At 39.4% G+C, this 22,947-nt stretch overlaps 1 protein-coding gene across 1 annotated transcript in view; it reads right to left on the reverse strand.

Annotated features, from left to right (window-relative positions):
* DACH2 (dachshund family transcription factor 2) overlaps positions 1-22,947 on the reverse strand; it is a 260,460-nt gene that overhangs the window by 126,254 nt on the left and 111,259 nt on the right. The window contains exon 3 of the mRNA XM_030449038.1: positions 11,618-11,733. Within this exon, the coding sequence (XP_030304898.1) occupies positions 11,618-11,733 (116 nt within the window). The remainder of the gene's footprint in view (positions 1-11,617; positions 11,734-22,947) is intronic.

Here is a 22,947-nt window from a genome sequence, read left to right on the forward strand (position 1 = left end):
GGTGTTTTTAGCCCAAATAACCTATTGACTTCCATATATAACAAAATAGAGAGACTCTTTCAAGTGCCTCCTAGATTTAGCAGCTGTTGCTCTAACACTGTCAGCAAAGCATCCATCTTAATCACAGTATGATCCTTTCAGCTTTGCCTTTTGAGGCTCTGCTTACTTCCTTCCACCCTTCAAGTCCCCTCATCTGCCCAAGATAGATATGTCAGCTCAAAGCACTGTGTGAATAATATGAGGTAAAACAATCTATCTGGTTTGTCCTGAATCATGTCTCTTTGTTTTATGATGTGATACATATATATGTATATATATATATATACATATTTTTGTACTTACCCATATAGAAAACCTATATTTAGGTGCCTATGGGAGATGCCTTCTGGCTACTTCTGGTTTTCTATTCTGATGCACTCAGCTGTAGCATCTCCCCTTGTTACAACTGTTAACTTCCCTTGCCCATCACCACAGGCTTTCTATTTTTTATCCTCATCATTCTTTTTGCTTCTTCTTTGCTTAAAATAAAAGACTCCATATGTTTTGCTCTTCTTTTGTTGCAAAATGTTAATGGTGTGTATGAGAGGGCACAGTCAAATGTAGGATTGCCATTTGTACAGAATTACACACCCAAGTAGTGCCCAGGGGGTATCACCTGTAGGAGTGCTTTAGGTAGATCTCAGTTTTGTTTCTGACAGAATTTAAAGCCATATTTTAAGGTTTAAAAAAATATGTTTGGATTCCAAGGGAAAATTCTCTCTGTCAAACACTTCCAAAGTAACTCATATTTAATGAAGTACATTTCTAGTTCTTAAAAACACGACCCACCTGAGTCGTACCTGTTTTTAAAAAGAAGCTCAACCATATGAACTTTTAGTTAATTTTAAATCATAATCCAACTTTTCTCCTCATTTGAGTCCTCATCTGAAAAGCTAAAACAGTATTTTAGCTGTACAGGTCAGAACTGAGTGCCTTAAAAGGAGAACAGCCCTTAAATTCCACCACCAAAGCATGAGAAGGCTGAAACAGCTTTAGTGTACTGGGTAATTCACATTCAGTAAGTGGATTAGCTGCAATAAGCATAATAAATGAAAGAGAATAAAATAAAAAACAATTTCACACTAAGTGAAGGCTTGACTTATAGGAAGTGGCAGCTCTGATGGCCCAAGGCACAGAATTAGTTTTGCCACTCGATAATTTCCCTGATTCACTCGAGTGGCCAGAAGAGGACATTTTCTGCCTGATTTCAGTGTAATCAAGTCACCTGCTCTGCAATTCCCAGGGCCAAGCCAACTGCACTCTGCTGCACCCCTCCTTCACCCCTCCTGCATGCCAGGAGTAACCAGAACAGTGATTTCTGCAGATTTGTGCAGAACTCCTGAGCTGCTAAGACACTGAGCTGTAGCTCCATCTCTCCATTGGGGTGTTCTCATTTGAAACAATATATGGAAGGTGAAAATAAAAAGTAATCCATTCCTTTAACTGCTTTATTTACATCAAGTTTTGGGCTACTGATGGGATGCTCTCTCAGCTCTGCTACATATATCAGCAAAGAGCTTCTGCCTTACTTAGACAAAAGAGATGATAGATGCAAATACAGGGGAAAGAAATAATTTCAAGAGACCAAAAATAGTAATGACATTTTTTGTCGTAATTAGAAATGACTGTGAAATTCTTTCAAAACCATTACAGCAAGATTTGGTGTTAAATTTATGTAACCTGCTTTAAATAAAATGTTAAAAAAAGACTGTAAAACACGTAACAGAAATTTGGGAACATGTGAACTACTTGCATGACAGGATGTCAGTTTTATTCCTACTTTGCTGAACCAGGCTCAGACTGATAAATAGAATATATGTGCTCATCTTTAGGCACCCAACTAGTTTCACTGGTCATTATTTTCAGCTAGCCTTTCAAACTAATACCTGTATACCCCATGTCAGAAGAACAGAATTCTGTATTGTTATTGAAAAGGATATTTTCTCCCCTTTATGCAAATATTAGATTAAGACTGCCCCAGTCAAGAGAGATAATCCACTTAGAAATATCATTATTATTAAAGCACATCCAATCAATATGTAAATGGGAAGAACAGTAATTAAGCATTTTAATTTTTGCAATTGTACAATGGTAAAAACAAAGCTATAGTGTGTATCAAAAATGATTTAACATTTTATAACCAATTTTCTAGTGGACATATGTTACTGCCTGATTCATCCACATTTTTCAGAATCAGAGTCCATGATCTGGCAAACTAAATCTGTTAATAAAACGAAAAGGTGACCTTGCTTAATTTAATAAATCTGTGTAGAAATACCCTTTCAACATGTTAAAGATTTAGAAAAAGGTTATCATAGCTTGCTTTCATGGGAGAGTACTCTACCTTTTCCAGCTCATTTCTCAGGCTTTTACTGTAATTCATTAGATTACATAAAAACAATGTAGATCATTATATTTTAATAAAGGCTTTCCTTTCCTAATAAAATATCTGTCATTTACATTCAGGCATATCTTACATAAAAAGCTTCTCTTTCTGAAGTAAAGCTTTCCATATTCAAGTCACAGGGGGTTGGTAGCTCTTGGAATGATTTTTCTTTGTAAAGGACTTTCAGGGTGAATTCAGTTTCTAGACTGGATCCTTCAGAACTCTGGTCCTACATTTATCTTTAAAACAGGTGCAGCCTGGTAGCAGCAATGCCAGTTGCTATCAGCATGCTTCTGCAAAAAAAAAGTCTCTCTCTTCAGCAAAAGAATGGTGTATAATACAATACTCATTAAGTCAGCTTGTTAGTCTCTACACCAATTAATGCTGACTGTGATAAAATGGTCCATACAATAGAAATACATTCCCAGGCAGTTCTCAATACGGGCCCAGTCACTTACTGAGAACAATTAAACAATGAAATTTATTTTAGTTATGCCAGCTTCAAAACAAAGATGTGGGCTTCCTCAAATGCTCAGTAAGAGATGTTTCCTTTTCATCATGAATCCTAATTTGCTGCTGGCACTTGGCATCATGTTTGATTACTTGGGAAGGGCTGAAAGGAGAGCCCATTCTTCTTCCACAGGAGGAAACATCAACTGCAGCTGCTGTACTTCAACGTGGCAAAGGTCCCCTCCTTGGGACACCAGCTCTACAAGCAGCTTCTCCAGAAAGGACACTGGACTCCATGGACTCCAAATGCAAGCCAGCCCCATCACTCTGAGCTGCTCAATGTAGCCAAAAAAAAAGAGTAAATGACCAACATCTTCCAGGTGCCTTCATGCTCAGCATCCATTTTGTTAAAATTCCTTTCAGCTTTTCAAAACTCACATTGCTTCTTGCCCCAAACACTTCTCCCCACAAAGTGGTAGAAGAATGGAGACCAGGAGGACGCTCAAAAGGCAGTGATGCTTTGAGAGAGGCAATTACTGAATGCAGTCTTGCAAAAGAATCCTTTCAGAACATGCGCCCCAAAACACTATGGTAGGTAGCAAAACGCATTTATGTTTAACCAAATGAGTAATCCAGTCCAAATCAACAGGATTATCTGTGTGCCTAAACTGTGTGCCTAAAACACACTTAAGTATTTTATTTACTTAGGGCTCCACAGGTCTGTATGACAAGAAGCAAAGCACAACAGCTGTTCATTTACATTAGAAGTACTTAATACCTGACCAGAATTCTAACTAGGGAAATACCTGGATTTAAGTATAGTAAATGCTTACTTTTTATTTCAGTGAGATTTATTTATTTCCTGTTTTTTTGGAAAAAAATTGTGGCAATCCTGTTATACCAAGAATTTTGCCAAAATACAGCCTTACAAAGCTTTTCTCTGGGAAACCTCAACTCAAATCTAATACAGAGCTTAAGTCTGCATTTTAAGAAATTATTTATGCCAAAGTAGTAGATTTTAGTGCTGCAAATGTGACAGATCAACATTTCTCTGCCAACCAGGGATGCCTTATCCAGCCAGTTACAACTGTATCAATTTTAACAATTACAGACATTTACCTCTCAAAGACACAGGAATAAAAATTTAAGTGTGTCCAGCTACCTTAAACAGGTCCTCTGAAACACTGCCAGATCAATCTAAAGCAGAGTAAGAGTATCAGTGAGGATCTGTGCTCCTTGTCTCTGATGCTGTCTGTCATAATCCAACTTCTATTGTGAGCATAAGATATGCTTCTTTTAAAATGGGGAATCATGAACAGGTCTTATGTCACCCCAGGTAACAGTCCCAAATCTGAAGATGCTTGATTTACCTACCTGAGGATTCTCACCCTGCAGAGCATTTGATGAGCCCTGTAACCAGGCAAATCAATAAGCCATTCTCCATCAGCAGCAATGTAAAACTTCTTCCGTGGCAATGCCATTTCAGTGAATCCAAAAAACAGCTTTCTATATCAAAATGCAAGACTGTACAACAGGCTGGGATTCTCACAGAAAACCTCTTCAGGTATTTAAATACTTTTGCTGTGACCCAGGCCAGAGGTACTGAATGGGTAATCACTGCTCCTGACTTTAACTATTTGTTCAACTTCATCACGTTTTTTGTAAAACAAGATAAAGCCTAACAAAAGCAATGGAATTACAGCAGTGCTGTAATTGCCTAAACAGTCCTCCAGAAAACAGAGGATGCTGAAGGTTAAGGCTTTCATACATCCTATTTTTGACTCTAAGAAATTGATGACTTAAGAGCTGAAAGAGTTTCTAAGTCAGTTAAAGATGAGACAGAGAGAAGCAGTCAGGGATCATGATCATTCCCAGTGTCATCAGACATGAAGCTAACAGCAAAACTGGTAGTAAAAAATGTCAGATTATAAAAAAGACACAAGGAAACTTACAGCTATTGCTAACTCTGAGATACTTTGGTCAAGTTTTTCAAATGGTTCCTTTCCATCTGCAAATCAAAATAAATTCAGTGCAGACCTGCACTGACTGTCAAGACAAATACAGAAATACAGTCTTCATCCTCTCAGTGTGACCACTTTGGCTGAACTTTGTCACCTCAAGATGCAGGAACTCAGATCAAATTTTTTAAAAATTCTGTTCAAATGCTTTACAAGAAGTACATTACTGAGTTTCACACTTCTCAGACAGTAGTTAGTAGCTGAGGCTGTGTATAAATTAAATTTACAACAAGGTTAACCATTCAGTAACTTCTCAACAGTTTTAACTATTATTTGTCAGAAAATATAAAGCCCCACCCCAAATAAAGCAGACACTAAAAACGGGTACCTAAAGAAAGATAATAGTAGAAGAGGAAAGGAAAGAAAGGAACTGAGTGACTTGTAGTCACCAAGTAGAGTTTTCAGATTATCAGAACTCTACTGAATGGCTGTGTTTTAAAGAGTAATGGTATGATCCTGCATTCTTCATTCACTCAGATTCATGTTCCCTTCAGCACAGAAATTTGCTGGCATGAGATGGGGCCGTACTCAATCATGTGCCACACATGGTCTTTAATTTAAAAATCCAGTTAAATAGATGTTCTAACATCATGTTTTATCTAAGAACATTTTGTAACATAAAAGAGTGAGCATGTAACTTATTTGTCAGCTTTACTGTGTAGTGGATCACTTCCCTATGTTCCTCACCCAAGCTTTCATTTCCCAAAGCTATATGCATTCATTATGACAGTAAAAATGAAGAGTTGCTAAAGAGATGTATGCATTTTTATTATTGTCTGAAAAAATAGATCTTTCTGCAGTCCTTTGAGCTTCTGAGTGTGTGATTTGTATAAAATATTTCTCATTTTGGGGACACAGCAGATGGAGTGCAGGGCACTGTGGGATATGCCATTTATCACAGTGACAGTGTGTAGGTAGCACTGATCCTCTCACCACAGGGGGAAGCCAGAGCTGCAAATGTGAAGCAGCACTAAAAGCCCAACGAGTGGAGTTTGGCAACACTTATACTACTCATTAACTTAATCATATTAATTTATTAGCCATATATATCAAAGTAATTCACTACTGAATTGTCACCAAGAACAATTTATAAACTGTTAACGTTCCCCATAGGCAGAGGAGTGTTGTGGCATTCTTAATCAGTATGTTTGCCTTTGATTAAAAATAATAATTTCTACCAAGCCAGGTAATGCCAACAGTGACAAAGTCATGCATATGTTTCTCATTAAAAATGGAACTTTAAAATGACACCTATGACAACAGAAAAAAAAAAAAAAAGGATAATCATAAACAGTGAAATGAGCCACAGAAATAGGATGTAAACATGCAAAATTGTTGAGTCTGCTGAGAAAGTTCCCTTAATGCTACAGTCACCTGCTCCCTGCTCTCAGAGACTCCAGGATTCCTGCCAGCCACAGCAGCCCCTACAGCAACCAACCTGGGAGGTGAAATCAGTCAATGGATGTTCTGGAAAGTGACCCTGAGTGAATGCTTATTCTTCAAATACCAAATACTTTCTTGGAAGCAGGCTTCCCACCACAGGGACAAACCTTGGGAGCCTCCTTTTGGCAATGCCAGCCCCTGCCCCAGTGCTGCACATGGAGCAGACTCAGTGCTTCCAGCCCCACTGCACCATCCTTGCTGGTCCTGAGCCTCTGCTCTTCTCACCCTGAGCACATCTTCCAATTCTTCAGCCAGGGAGGAACTGGAATAACACCAGTCTGGGATGGAAATGGGGTGGGGATCTGAAGGGTGGATGCCCCACAGAGTTCCCACAGCAGGTCCATCAGTGGGGCTGTGCTGGATGCCCCTGGGCCCACCTGCAGAACCAGCAGCTGGGTACCAAAAACCTTGAGAGCCTCTGGTCTCATCTGTTCCTCTAACACAGATAAACTCCACTGAAGTGGCTACAGACTGCAGCAAATACTCTTCTGTCCTCTCTTCTCTGTAAAAAGATGAAGTGGCTGCTGAGATCACTGCTGGATTAAGTAACACAGAGTTATCATCCCCCTGTGAGCCACTCTGTTTATTTATTTGAGTCCCACAACGATGTCACTTGGTGTATCTATTAAAATATTAATTTCACTAAAATATTAATTACTTTAAACTACTCAGTTCACAAAAACTTCTCTTACCTATTTATAAGACAAAACTACACGGAAAAAGTATTTGTATCTGTACAAACAACTCAATATATTCATTGCTGCATTCTTAAAAACCTGAGACAAACAGCTAATGAGACAGCACTATTTTAATTGGCTTTCCATTAAATAAAAAAAGTGGTGGAATACAGGTGGATTGCTTATGTCGCCTGGTCAGGCCAATGTAAGGGAAGAGCAGAGACCTGATAATAGATGCTGGCAGCAGGTTTAATCAGGGGAATTAACAACAGGGAGGGCCTCAGCCATCCTACCAGGATGCCCACAGCTCCAGAGAGCAAATCTCAGCAATATAAAATGGCAACAGAACATTTCCAACAGGCTTGAGTTCATCTCCTGGCACTCAGCCTCACCAGTCCTCCCAGCACACCAGCAGCTGCAGCTCCAAGATTCCCAGCATGTGTGGTCAGGGAAATGCCTATCCTACCACTTGAAACTGCCCCAGAAAAAAGGTTTGTGCGCTGTACCACAAAGTTTAGTGGCAGGATGATTCTTCTCCAGTACTGTGGAAACAAGCTGGAAACCAGCATAAAGGTTTTACTGGAATAGTAGTAGCCACTGAACAGAGAAAAATTGCAATGAAAACGTAGATAGTGGTTTTCCAACCTCTTTGGGGGACTTAAGTTGGCACAGAGAGCTATGAAAAGGCCAAACTACTCTTTCAGCTTCATTCAGTTCAGTTTTCTGAACTGCTGCCTTAAGTCACACAACAGATTTCAGCTTCTCTCCACACAGCAAAAGGCTCCTTCAAATCCTACAACTTCCTCAAAAATCTTTTCCATAAATAAGTCCTGACTGTCTTGTTAGGAGAGACTGATAACAAAGCCTTGTACATTAAGAGGAGATACAGCCTTTTTTTGTTAATGCCACTCCATCACACTGCATTGTTTGAAGAACTGAGCCTTTGATGACCACCCTCCTGTGACACACAGGATTTTCCCTCTGCCCTCACAGCAGGCAAGGGCACCAGGCTGATTTCCACATTTCCTACTTGAACACAAGAAGAAAACCACTTTCTCCTAAGTTCATGTAAAATGGACACTACTTCAGTATCAGCTCTTGAAGGATGAGGTCTGGGGACAGCTATAGTGGGGGTGTGCACCCTACACACATCACCTCCTCATCCTCAGAAAAGGTTTTCACCACCCTGCTCTTCTAATCTCACCCTAACTCCAATGTTCCCATTCCCCAAAGGTGGAAGGCACCTACAAAACTATTTAAAGAGGTCAAGGCTTCACTTACAGCTCCTTCACAAATTACTTATGTGAAAGAGTATTTGTAGTCCGTTTTGCCAAGAGGGGGAAAAAAAATTAAACTCTGCACTGGGAAATGCAGCATGCCAAATTTAACTACCTGTTTATTATGTGAAAATGACCATGTAAACCCAGCTGACACAAACCAAATGGGTGATGAAAATAACAGCACATTTCAAGGAGTGGAAACACAGATGGCTCACTGGAGTCTGCAGGAAGTTACTAATCATCACTCTGGAATACCCTCTACAGACAGAGCTGTGAGCTCTGCACCCACAAAAATAACTTCTTGAGACTTATCCATCTAACCAACAGCAAAGCCTGGGTGCCAAGCCCTACATTTTCATTTGGCAGAAGGCTGAAAAGGAGGTAAAACCAAAAAAAATGCAATAGATGGATGAACCATGCTGCATTTGCTGATGTGGAGCCTTACTAAAATGAGCTTGTCTGAAGCAGAAAACAACTCAGGTGCTAAGTCAGACATGTTAGAAAATGAGGCAGCATATAAGAAGTGTAATTATTTGGTTTTAGAGCAATGTTGGCAGATTAACATAACCACTGGGATACCTGTGCTGTAAGAAGCATGGGCAAGATCAGACACAGGAATTACTAAGAAATGGAGAAGAAAACATCCAAAAGAAATGCTAGTTAGAGAAAGCAGATAGCCAAAGAAGTTACCAAGATGTAGAGAGCAATTTTTGCCTCTGCATCAGCATCAGCTCTCCTGGAAGGGATGGATTCAGGCCTATGAAGCTGCAAACTCTTCTCAGTCTCTGCCCCAGCCCAGGTTCTGTTCCCCTCCCACAGCCATCCCAAATGGAGCAGAAAGCCTCCACCAGGGCACTGAGCAGGGGACACCCAGGGACAGCAAAAAGATTCACTTTCAGGTATAAAATCTGTGGGCCAGAACTGTCAGAACCAGGGCAAATTATTTTCAAGAGAGATCATATATAATCAAATTATAGCTTAGCCAGTAGGCAACAGGTTAATATTCTCACCAGTTTTGTCCCAGTCTATTATGCCCCACTCAGAAGTCTGGAAGAAAAAATCCTATTGTGTGAGAAGTTTTAAAATGCATTTTGTTCCTATTTCAGCTAAAAAGGAAAGCTAAAAAGAAACCAATTGCAAAAGTGTTGAAGGCAAGCATAGCAAAGCAGCCAGTAATGAAGTGTAAATAGGTACAGACAGAGCCAAGGGAGGCTTCATCTCCCAGGTGCTCCATCAAGTTTACAACAACTCAAATCCTCATTGAGTTTACAAGAGGCTCTTTTCCTTACTCGGCAATTTTCCACTGTTTCTTCTTTAGGAACAAAAGAAAAAAACCTTAAGGAGCTCTGATTCCTGAGGGCCAGGACTCAAGAAGCCATCAGCATGGAGCTGCCCTGCAGCAGGTTGGTGGCTGGGCTGCTTCATCTGCAGGGACCTCTCTCCTCCAGGCTCCACAGTGATGCTGCAGTGCTCTGGGAATGTGCATTTTCTCCTGCCTACCAGCTGCTCCCCAAACTCCCCCTCAGCTCCTGGAGGCACTCACACTCTCTGTGGGTTTTGGCACTCCATTCATGCAGAGGTTTTCAGAGGTCAGGAAGGTGGCAACGTGGGGCTGTGGCTGAAAGACAGCCCCCCAGGGCCAACCTGCTCATGGGAACCTCTGTGTGTTAAACTGAGTGGGATGGATCCCAGTCATCACTTCAGACTCCAAACAACTTGACAACAGTCTAGAAATTCAGCTGTAGAAATTGCCACCCCAACTCTGTGTTGCTGAAAATATCCGAGAGACACAGACTGTGTCCTTGATACAGATTTCCTGTGCATACTCAGCACACTGCATCCTGAAATATTTCTCAGTTGGAAGCAGTATGGCAGTCTGCATAATTTGATGTCCCCTTTGCAAACACACACGAGGGAGAAGAGTAACGTGGGGCAGTCTGGATTTCTGACACAATATTATCAGTGCAAGGTGGCTCTGGTATCTCTGTCTACTGGTGATAACCAAATCCATGAAATTCCTGAGATGAGAACATAATACAGCTACCACAAAAAATCCTCCTTTATAAACTGCTCATAACACAGCTCTTGATCCCTGCCACATACAGGCGAGGCAGATGAAGTTGCTCAAGCTCAACCATGATGCCTGGCTCTAGCAAAATGCTTCCATACTTTGATAACTACTACAGACTTCATTAACTACAACTACTTAGTTAAGGTTCCTATGCCTATTGTTGAAGAATCTTCATTCCCACTTCCAGAGTGGCAGAGTTCAGTGTGAAGTCCTTGTGATACATGGAGTTGTAGGAGAAATTCAAGATCTTGGGGTTGTGCCTCCCCTGAACACTGAGACTCCTGGAGTCCCCAGCTGCAGGGCAGGAGGTTCTGCAAGCAGAGGGATCTGCAAGATCAAGGCTGAAGTCACCACACTACCAAGATTTTCTTTCTTTGAACTTTGGTTTTCTCATATGTTGTTCTGTGACTTGATACTCTGCTAAGCACTTCACTAGGTTTATTATGGAGATACAAGATATCTAGACTGGGCTTTGACAGTAATCTTAAAGCTGCTAAACCTGTTGAATACATAAACTGTTCCTTTTATTAATATAGTTTGTTAATATAGCTTAATTACCAAAATAAACTTTCCTTTAGCACACAGCAATTTATAAAAAAATTAGAAGACTCATCAGGATAGCACAAGATTTAATTTAAACTCCATTAATAAATTAATGAAGTGAACTAAAATACTATGCATTACATTATGTTTAGGGCTCGTTTATAACTTCATCTATTTTCATTCTATTTTTCAGATTATGACACTGCATACAGATTATTAAAATACAATCCATTGTAGCAATGTGGATTTATCTGCTTTTCAAGTGTTTCTTCTCTAATTCATACAAGCATTTCTCTCTCTCTCCCAGCATACATTAATGATGTTACAATACAAAAGGCATTAGCCACGCTGTTCATATCCCATGAGAACTAAAACACACATGGATCTGAAAGGAAGAAATGCATGCTACAGGGCTCTGAAAGACAATAGTTCATTTTCTCAGGTTTTTTTCTTTTACTAAAATAACACATTTAATGGAATTTCCTGTAAGGAAATTACAATTAATAAAGAACTAAATTACAAATCCATTAAATTTCAGTCTCTGCAGCAACAAACCAGAGTTTTCATGAACGCTCAAAAAATCCAATAATGTAACCTCTGGTAAAGCCTGAAAAAGCCCTGAAGGGCAAGGCAGTTAGATCAATATTAGTTTATTTTAACTGCTGTGCAGTATGAAGAGATGAGGCCGATCATCTGATGGATTTTATTACCTGTTGGAGAGATAAGTCCTGGTGATAAGAGGCCTGGAACTCCATGGGGCAGGAGCCGTGCATTTTCTTGTATGGCGACTCCCAGGGAGCGCTTTGGGGGCCTTCCTGGTCGTGAGCTGAGGAGAGAAGAGCATACATGAAAATGCATTTTTTTCTTTTTGAAATACTTGTTCTCTACATGTGTTATTGATTTGTAGAAACTGCATCAACCATCAGGGATACAGGAAAATATATTAGAAACTTGTGCTTAGGAAAAAAGGAAAGTAAGTTGGTGACACGTAAAAGAATTGTAGAGGCTGCAAATGAACAATAAACAGCTAAAGAGCTCCTCTGGTTAGCACAAAGTTACATGAATGACTGACTAGAAAGCAAGAGTATTTTTTAAAATCTTTTAATTTTTAACCATAAGACCTGAAATCATAGACTCATAGCATGGGCTAGGGCTAGAAGGGACCTCAGAGATAAAAGCACTCCATATTTCTAGCCTGATTGTACCACTACTTTACTAATTATATTTTCTTCTTAATACTCCTGCCTGCAAAATGGAGCTCAAGAAATTCTGCATGTGCAACTCGTGTGAAGTCTTAAAAACTGCACCTAAGTGCATTACTCAGCTCACAAACTCTGGTTCCCAGGGGTTGTGGACTACCAGTGCAAGGACTTTAGGGACCCCAGACGCACTCCCTGGGTGCACCCAGCTCAGCCCCTGTGCTGGATGGATGCAGCCACGTTGCTTCCAGCTTCAAACCAGCTCAGGGCAGAGCAGGCATCTCAGCCTGGCTGACCAGGCTGCTTCTAGCTGCACATCTATGACCCATACAGCTGTGAAGCTTTTCCATCTCCCAGGGCTTCCATAACCTTGCAGGTGGCTAGTGGAGAGGGCTCGGAGCAGCAACTGCTCCCAAGTCCATGCCACACACCTGCACCACAGAAAAGTAAAAGTTGTGCTGCCCAAAAATAAAAAAGTTGAACGCCTGAATGCAACATAACCTTAAACCTCACCTTCTGAACTAGGGCAGGCCACTTCTGAAGAGGATGCAATAATTTAACACTGAGCTCTGCCCAACCTGACCAGTTATCTTTACAGGACTGGTGCTTGTAAATACAGACTGGTTAAACCACCCCCATTAGGCCATCCTGCCAAAACTCTCACCATCCCTTGACCACCTTCTGAATTACAACTGTAATTTTTAATCCAACATGCTAATGAGTCTGTTTACAGACCTATTACGTTTGACTGTTGTTCTCAATTACCCCATTTATCCCTTACATCAGTGTGTCTGCATGAAATTACCCTACACAGCTGCCATCATAACACAGAGATTTACAGACCAAAAAACCACTTGAATCATCTCTTCCTCAAGCCAGCTCATAAAAATGCAACCTCCCCTTGTTTGGAAAAGTATTTCTGCTTCTCTTTGGTCAAAACAAATTTTGCCCTGTTGAGTAATAGAGGTTTTGACAAAAAATAGTGAAACGTGGCATAAAATAACTAAGCTGCAACAATGAAAGAGGTTTGAATGGAAAGCACTGCAGAACGACTCCTAGTTCACAAAGAAATTTAAGTTAACTTCACTCTATCAACTTCCAGTGGCAAAGCCCTCCATCCGTGCAAGACAAATTCTGCCTTTAAATGAAGACAACTTCCAGCAACACTCCACAGAGTTCATTTTTCACAGTGTGCTAGTGTTATTTTGGTTTACTGTACATCAAAGTAGCACCAAATAAATTTTTGTTATTATTTTATTTCTATCCCCCCCGCCCTCTCTTTTTAGGTCCACTGTGCCCATTCTGTGTTTCATTTTATTCAGCATTTTTCCATTTTTCTTTTTTATGCTCTAAGCTCTTTATCATACTGTGATGGCCATGCAGCACAAGAGCTCAGGCTCACTAGGATGTAAACCTAAAATGAGTATTTGAGTATTTCTCCCAATCTTTTGTTTCCTGCTTTTTTATCACATTTTCTTCTTCACCTTTTCCTTCAGCTCATTTCAGAAAGCTATATATTCCAGAAGTGTATAAAGATCTTCTCCTGATTGATAACAAAGGAAACATAAACAGGAACCATCAGCTTCAAACAATTTTAAATGTGTTTCTTTTAGAGTCTAAAGTCTCTACATAAATTTTATATTTGCCAATAACATCCCTCTGTGAATGGGAAATGACTTAATTCTAAATTAGATGTTACTTCAGTTCAAAACTAGTAGTTTGCAGGTACCTTGTAAAAACATTTTGAAGTACAAGAGTTATAATCACAAGCAGAGACCACAGGGAGTGAAAAAGAAGTGCAATACCATTTCTCATAAATAAATTGACTCATCTTTTTTTTTTACTAAGTAAATGCAAATAAATTGGCCAGCTCAAAAGTCTGTAATGATGAAAATGTTATTAGTATCTCTCAAAACCAAAATGAAACAACCCTTGGTTCATCAGTTACTTGAAAGTGAAAATGTGTGGCAGTTTTAGGTTTTCACCTGCTTTTACACTATGGTTATCTATCCAGTGACTCTTGTCATTCTCCCCACCACACTCCCACAAAATCACTGATGCTAAAAGAAAAAAATGAACCCATTGGGATGGTCGTTTCTATACTTTGTATGGAATTCTCTTTGTCAGAGACTAAATTGCATGTCAAGTATTATATTTGACAGTTAAAATGTATACTGTAAAACACTGAGAAATTGTTCACTAATGTCTTTTGTCCTTTTATTTTCCACTCCTGTTATGTGCAAATTTTATTATTTTTCCTCTGAAAGTTTTACATATTTGCCAGGCATCCCAAGGATTTTTAATTGGACAAAACATAGAATAAAGCTATTTTTGCGATTTTGTTAAAATTACTGATCAGCTCCATCTTTTGTAACTCTATTTTACACTCATTATAGACAACTATTATTTCATAAAATCCACAAATTCATCAACACTTCATAAAATGTAATTAATCAGTGGAAACACACAGCACATCACTGTTGATGTATGATGGCACTCTACTTTTGTGCTTTTAAATATAGGAGATTTACTAGAATCAGAAGTGAATTTGCATATTAATCAAGACAAATAAACATGTGGTGATTTAACTAGGAAACCGTTATTTGGATGACAATTTAATCAGCACAGGTTGAAAGGTCCATCACTGCAGCATCCTGTTTCTGCTAAAATATTGATTGCATTACTGATTTCAGTAATGCTTTATTTTACAGGGTACAAATAACCATGTAATTACTCTTTAATTGAATGGTAATTGCTTGCTGGCAATTATTTGTTAAGTTTTGGAGTTTAATTACTAGGTTATTTGTGTTTGGTGAAATAAAATGTTATGTATTAGAAGCCCAAAATATTTTCTGTATGAATAGTCTATCAAAACTAGAAAAGTAAGTTATGATGGTACGAGTTTGACAAATAACACTAAAACACTAAAACTATTATTAGAAGGATTAGATTAATCTTTGAATGCTTTCCATTTACAAAATTAACAGTAGATGTAACATTTGTAAGATAAATGGAGGAATACTGTACTCAGAAGCATGATTTCCTCTGGGGTCTAGCCCACCATTTAGCATAATTTATCCTGATGTTTTGCTTTTCATTCTCTGGGCTTCTTTGGAGGCACTGAAATAGTATCCTATCCTCTTGAGAGCAAAGAATAAACCAAGTAGAAATATATTTCACCAGTACTTCATATTTCTGCAACTGAAGTGGATTACCACCAGCACAGTATCTTAGCAGCCTATAAACTTTGTAGAGTTGGCAGTTAGCTTGATAACAAGGGAAAGCATTATGTCTTGCAGTGTCAATGAGATATGACACATTCTGTGATATATTTATTCCAAGTTGTGATAGATGAGGTACCCGATCCTTTGATCGGTAAGATCTGAATTTTACTTCTACACTTTTCATTTTTGTCATCAACTATTTATGAATTGGCAGTAGACAGTCCAGCCAGGACTGCTGATTTTGTTTTTTCAAAAGATAGCCAGTTAATAAATTAATTATTGATTCCATGAGGCTTGAGCTAGTTGGGATAAAAATATGCTAGAGTTGTGACTTAGGAAAGTCTCATATGTCTCACAGGTTTCTTCAATAGCAATGTCCTTTATTAGGCTTAAAAGAGAAATACCAATGTACTGTGTGACATGCTGCTTAAATTGCTCGGACAATAGCAGCAGGAACTGATGCAAGTACTGGGAAGCAAAAACAAACAAACAAACCAGACAAAAAAAGAAAACCCTATAAACCCCTACAATTTTAATTGCTTTCCTGAAGCTGGAATAGGACCCACAAATTAAAATTTTGCTCTCGTCAAAGATTACAAAATACCTTCTAGTGATTATGAAAAGAACTCTTTGTAGCCTTTACCAATAAATGTAGCCCCTTGATATTTTGCCTTAAAATGATTTCCTTTTATTACCTTATGATTTTTACTTGGAGCATGGATTTAAAATAATCTCCTTGCTTTGGCATTTATTACAACATTTTAAAGATGCCAACGGTAGTTAAACTCTGCTTGACCTTTCAGTGTTTAAGAAGAGAAGGAAACTCTGACCTCTCAGCAACCTGATTCTGTCTCCTCTGAGTGCTGGCAAGCTGATCACTTGTCTAACCATTGCAGGACATTGGATCACCGGCCACATCAAAGGCAACAAGAGCCCATTCAGCAGGAGGAGAAAAGTCATCCATGCAAAATGGGCAATTAACATTAATCATACATGAAGTTGGTTGAGCTGATAACTAGAACCTGGTCCCTATGGCAACTCTCAGAAAAAGGTGCCCACACCAGCATGAGGAGAGCCACCAACAAAACCTTTCTCTTCAGTTCTCCTGGGTTTTCCAATGAGGAAGAAGGTCCTGAGCATCAGTGAAAATGTCAGTGGGAGTTTACTCCTAAAGCGTCACGAATCTGCACTTCTTGTCTGTCCTTAGGAACTGGTGTGACTGCCAGAGAACAAAACTCCTTCGTGGCACTGAATTGCTCAGAGCAGGCACTGAGGAGGAGTATTACATCTTTATTGACTTTGTCATGAAGAATGAAAAGTTGTTCATTGGGTTTTTCCTTCCTAAAAATCATGGATTACTCTAAATCCAACAGTAATTTGAATAATATCACATATGCTTCCCTGCTTAAGCACTAGGTTGGCTAATTGGGAAACTTCCCCACTGACACGAGGGGTCCTGGCATTTAAATCAACTTTCTTTAAATTTCTTAAACTTAAACAAATATATTTTACTATCTTAAAAACCCCAGACTGTGAATCAGTACCAGATAATACCCTTTCCCAAAACTATTCCATTCATAGACACATCTTAAGAGATTTATCCCCATCAAATTCTACAGGCCCTTCTGGCTATTTACTAGTTGGGTAATTTATTTAAAATTTCAATTTGGGTCTCCTGTCAGTTACCTGAATTCCTAGTATTCAAATGTTATTATGGTCTATATAACAACTGATTGGTTCTTAGGGAAGCTGAACTGATTACTTCTGAAGTCAGACATTTCAAAACAAAATTCAAATCTAAAAAGGATTTTAGTTCACTGAGATTTAAAACTTTAAATAACTCCTAATTACTTATGACTGTGACTGCAGATAGAAAATGGCCTCAATATTCTTGCTGTTAATTTTTTCCTGTCAAATAACAGTCACCACAGGAAAAAGGGGAATAAATCACCAAATTGTGGTGATTCACAGTTGCAGACTAGATGAAAGGCCTATCTGTGTAACACATTGCACCACCTTCATTTAAGGGTATGAGAAGCAGGACTACAGCACTTGTAAGTGTACACACCCTCATTTTATACAGTTACATTAAATTAGTAACTGCAGCAGTGAAGATAAAGTGGCAGGGATAAACTGCAGCTCACTTGGCAACTTGAGATCATACCTAGTAGGACAAAGTTCCTGCTGCTTTGTCTTTACTCCTGTTATTACCCACTCTGCCTAGATAAAAACCTAGCAGGAGGGGGCCTGTCCATGCTGGAATTATGCCACTAACTACAGAGCCAGAACCACAAATTTAAATTACAGATATGTTGTCAAAACAATGCTCACCCAAGATGTCCAGTTAAACCAAATGTGAAAGTGCCAAGCATATTGTCAAGTACAAAATGAGCCCTGCAAACCACAGCTCAGCCTCTCAGGTCTCCTTTGCTTGTGAATTCAGTGGAAGCTGTGAACCACTGGGTATTATAGGTAATAGGATTATGCAATTTGCACTGTGGTTGTTTTTTAACTTCCTAAACACTGAATGGTGATGTAAATAAGTGTCAAAGCACTGGGAACCAACACAGCTCCACTCCACTCCAAAAACACAGAATAAAGATTTCATACAGGCAAGCCCATAATGGTTTGCCTTCCTCTGAGAGCCACAGACAGCATCAGTAATTCTTTCAGTAAGACTGAAGATCTGGCATACGGAGAAGCCCCCAGGACCACCCAGCTCTCTGTTACCTGCTGTACTCACTGCATGTCTGTTCAGAGCCTGATGGGCTCCCCTCCCCTCCTGACAGCTCCATTTCTGGGCTGGCAGCAGGTTCTGCCCTGGGCTGGAGGATGTCCCTCAGCCCAACCATCACTCCTCAAAGACACAGCTCCCTAAACCTGGGCTGCAGGACCGAACTGTGGACTGTTTCTCAGGAAAAGAAACATATGAAACTCCTGGTGACAACAAAAATTCTGAATCTCACCCATAAAGGAAAGATGGGAACTAGAAAATTATCTGTATAAAATCTTCAGGATTGGCCCCAAAAGAACCCATATGGAACTGAAAATGGAATGAGAAAGGGCAGGAGGAAACTCCCTTTTATTACTGTGCACCCATATATTGCAGCATGCAGTCCAACCTAGTGCCAAGCTTTGCCATTACACTGAGGAGCTACAAATCTGCTCTCATCTGAGTGAAGTTGGCACCATTTTTTCCGAGCACCATTTTAGAGTTTCCACTTACTTACTTCTACAAGTATCTGCATGGACACTTTCCAAGAAGAGAATACCATCTATTACAAATACTTATATTATATGTGTCTGAATTATATTAAATCCTTACAAGTTTTACTTTTCATCCAAATTCGGTGCCAGTTTAGGGGAATATTATTACAAAGATAGGTGTTTTTTTTTAAATCCTGATGTTTTTCACTGAGCTGTATCTCAGTAAGATTCAAGTCAATGGAGCTTGTAAAAAATGTGATGATTTAAGCCTATCATCTATGGACAGAAACCTAATATCAAGCACTTGACATATTTACAGCCCCGAGTATCACATAACCCCCATGAGATGATACTAATTCTGTAACAGGGGTGTATTGTAGGTTGGTGGTGCAATATTTTCATAGCAATTCAACTTGGATGCAATGGGAAACTACTCTTGCTTTAACTTTATCTCTGCCCTACAAGTTCCAATGTTTTCATAATTTTGCAAAGACTCCTGAAAGTCAGAAAACAGAAATCCATCTTTCAAAGAAAAACAAATGAAAGAACACTGAACCAGCCCTCTCTGTCACCCTTTGCACCTCCATCAGTGTTGAAAGGAGGAATTGTTCCCAGCAATCAAAAGGAGCCTCTATGATAAGGTAGTTGTATTCAGAGGGCAAACCTTCACAACATGGAAAACACTCTTGAGTTAGCTGGTGGTCCTAAAACAGCATGAAATTAAACAGGCCATTTAAAATCAGTAGCTACAATGCTTCACCTGGACCCTTCCAGATTTTGTCACTGCTAGTGTCTAATTTGTTAGCTGCAGAGCTAGACCAGGCTATTATTTCTACTTCATATGTACAAAAGAAAATGTGTTTCTAACCAACAAAACACAAACCTTTAGGAACATGAAAAGGTAAGATGGCAAGAAGTAAAATTTTCAAAATTCTCAAGGAAGCTGTCTTTAAAATCTTGAAAATGTTCTCCTAAGATGCTGATGTAAATAGGACTGTACATCAAACCCCATTTAAAGAGCCCAAATAACAGTAAATTTCAGTAAAATTCCAAAGGTGAAAGGAGAAAGGACTGGTCAGGATGATCAGAACTAATCCCACACTGGAGACTGATGTCCTTCCTGTACCTAAGGACACTAAATGCCATTCCTCCAGTTCAAGGCTAAACTGTTCACAGCTTCTGGAAGCTCAGGAGTCTATCAAGGACTCCAAAAGGAAACTACCAAAAATACAGTAAATATCTGCAAACATTTGAAGTGCCAAACGTTGGGGAAATTCCTGGTGTTTGGCTACACCCCCTCTTCCCCTTGACATGTCTTCAGACACTGTCTTGGGAGATAGGTTTGTGGCACCAAGGACTGAAATCAGAGCAAGTTCAGCCTCAAAAAAACCCCATCTAGACTCTGTTAGAGATGCTAAGAAAAACTGGAAGAACCAAACTACAGAAAAAGCAAAAATCAGTTCAGGGACTTGAAAAGCTGCATGAGTTCTTTCCAGGTTCAGGGATTTCCTGAAATAAAGTATTTTAGATGCAACAGTTTGTCAGACAAACCATACCTGCTGTTTTGTTTTGAAAAAGATCTCCCTCTAGACTGAAAGGTCTGTCTCCTCCCAGAAGTTTGTGGTTTGTGTTAAGCTACCAGCATCCATTCCTTCCCTCAGAGTTTGATCAACATTTAACCTGGCTTTGAGAAGACAGAGAAAATGTAGGATGTGTGTCAGAGTTAGGGCAAGAGATGGTGTGAGTACAGCCCTGCTCCTACAAGCAAACCTAAGTCTTGCCACTGAATCACAATCATACATCACCGGCACAACTCACTGCTCCTTAGTAAAGAGGTTGGTTTTGCAAAGCTGTTGAAAAAGACTAAAAGAATTCAAGTAAAAGAGTGTTTGTCACCAGATTTCCTGGAGATAAATGAAAGACATACGTTTCCATGGCTGCCAGCCTACTAAATTTTGCAAGCATAAATATTTACCTAGGACTAGGGGGTGGGGAAATCAGGAAGAAAACCCCCATCTAAACCCTTCAAAGTTTAGTGTAACACAGAGGTCATTATTTATAAATAGAAATAGAGAACACATCTTTTCTATGTATATTTCTATCATGCTTTTCATCCCCTCCTTATGCCTTCTATTATTACCGTCCTTACACCAGAAAATAATTTCTGTGTCACTTGCTCACACTGTATGCATTCATTTTCTTGAGACTTTCTTGTGGTTATTGATTTCCTGCTTTGTTGAAGTGGCTTTGTTTCTTTCTCAGCAGGCTATCCATTTTAAAACAACAGTTGTTCAACAAATTAAAAAAAATATACTCTAAAATTAAATTAGTTTTATCTTCACTTATTTTTATCTGAGTTAAATGCAAGTGACACATTTCCCCTAGAAAAAGGAAATACTTAATTCCTCCCAGCATGCAGAGCACACTAAGTCAAATTTTTCTTTTCTAATAAGATGTATTTATTTTTATGATTGGAAACATGAAAGAAAGAGTAAAGTATAAATAAAGCCTCTTTTGTGTTCCTATGTTGTAATCACTGCTGTGGCCAGCATTTTAACAACAAAAGATTATCTGGTCCAGAGCCAAATTCATTTAAGTCCTATTTTGCTCTACTCAAAATCATTAAAAAACCCTTTTTTCCTTTCAATGCAAGTGGGTTCATGCTCTAGCACTGTAATCATCTGTCCTGCTAAGCAAAGTAAGTTTGCCATCCTCTACCACTGAGGTCTGAGAAACAGATTTTACACACAAAAAAAGAGGTAGACGAATACAACTATTATTTAATAAACTGCAAAATCAAAGAAGAAGGAGTTTCTGCAGAAGGGGAAAGTTCTGGCATGTGCTACATCTAATTTCCATGCTGCATGTTTGTAAGTGCCAGTTCCAAAGTTCCAAAGCTTGTGTTCCCCCTGGATCCTCCAACACACTTAGAAACAAACTCCAGTCAACAACAGAAAAACAGGGGGAAGAACAGAGACACTAAATTAAAGGAAAACTCCACTCAGATTCCTTGCTCAAAGCATATTACCAGGTGCCAAGTAATAGGCCTTTGCTACGTTTTCTCTCTCCATGGTCTCTAACAGACCCTGCTTTGTAAAAGGCAGGAATTTGCTGCTCTAGCATCATCTTCCTTATCACCATGTCTTTACAGAAAAGCTTGCACACGACTGCTCATGCATTAGAACTCTCTTCAAGAGCAATAGGCTTTGTATTTTCCTTCTACTTATTGAAGAAAACCTTATTTTTTTATATATCTATAACACTATATATTATAGAACACCTTCCTTACTGAATATATTACTCTGCTTACAGAGGGACATTTTCCTGAAGGACTCTTGGGGGGACTACGTTGCCAAAGAGCAGACAGAGGATTCTTCAGTGCATTTAAATCAGGGGGACACAGATGTAGGACCACATCTTTCATAGCCAAACTGGCAGAAGAACAAGTACTGAGACAAAGCCCCAGGTGCACCCTTCACACTGGGACTGCACAGGTGCGGAGCTCGGAATTTCCGCGTAGGTGTGAGACAAAGTAAAACCATCCAGAACTTTTTTAGATACAGCCCTGCATGGAGAGAAGAGGAACACTGGCAAGCCCCCAATCTGGCAGCATAAAGCAATATACTGTGTACTGCCCTCAGGAACCCTGCACACCTTGCATTTGTTGGCATGGAATCCTCAGGTATCAGCTGTCCGAGTAACTCTACCGAGGATGGGACTGCAGTCAACTCTCTGGAAATTCAATACATGCCAGTGCAACACCAGAAGTTGTTGCATATCTGTTTTCTAGGAATACCGCATCATAAATAGTGGCAGTGGTGCCCCAGGCAGCTTACACTGGGACAGGATCCTGCAGCAAGGGAAGGCAGAGCAGAGAGATGACAAAAAGGATAAAGGCAATGCAATAGCTTCAAGGGATCCCAATTCTTCACTGTCCATATCTGCCCTTTACAGTCTGATTATTTGCAAAAGAGTGAAGAACCTGACTTGAAACCATTCATAATGTACCAGTCTTAACTGACCAGGTATTACATGACAACCTTTTGACATGGAAACAGCTGATAATGAAGCTCCATACAGCAGTCACTTCATTAGATGAGGATTTTCCTGACAAATGTGCACACAAAAAACCAGACACAAGAAATGAAATAATATTTCCTACAAACCACACAGGAGGTATCTCCCCAGCAGGGCAGATGACAGCAACGTCTGCTGGGTGTTTAACACCTTTTCAACCTGTCAGCAACCCTCAAACCTAAGTGATGAGCCATAGAGCAGTGCCATTCCTACTTACAGCAAATAAATAATACATAGGGATTCCATCTGTAGAGGTCAAAATATTTTTTGAAGATTGATGCTATTATAAACAGAGAAATACAGATCTATAAGGTGGAAATCACCCTGAGCTGT

Source organism: Calypte anna, chromosome 4, assembly GCF_003957555.1.
Source record: "Calypte anna isolate BGI_N300 chromosome 4, bCalAnn1_v1.p, whole genome shotgun sequence".
Classification (NCBI taxonomy): Eukaryota; Metazoa; Chordata; class Aves; order Apodiformes; family Trochilidae; genus Calypte; species Calypte anna.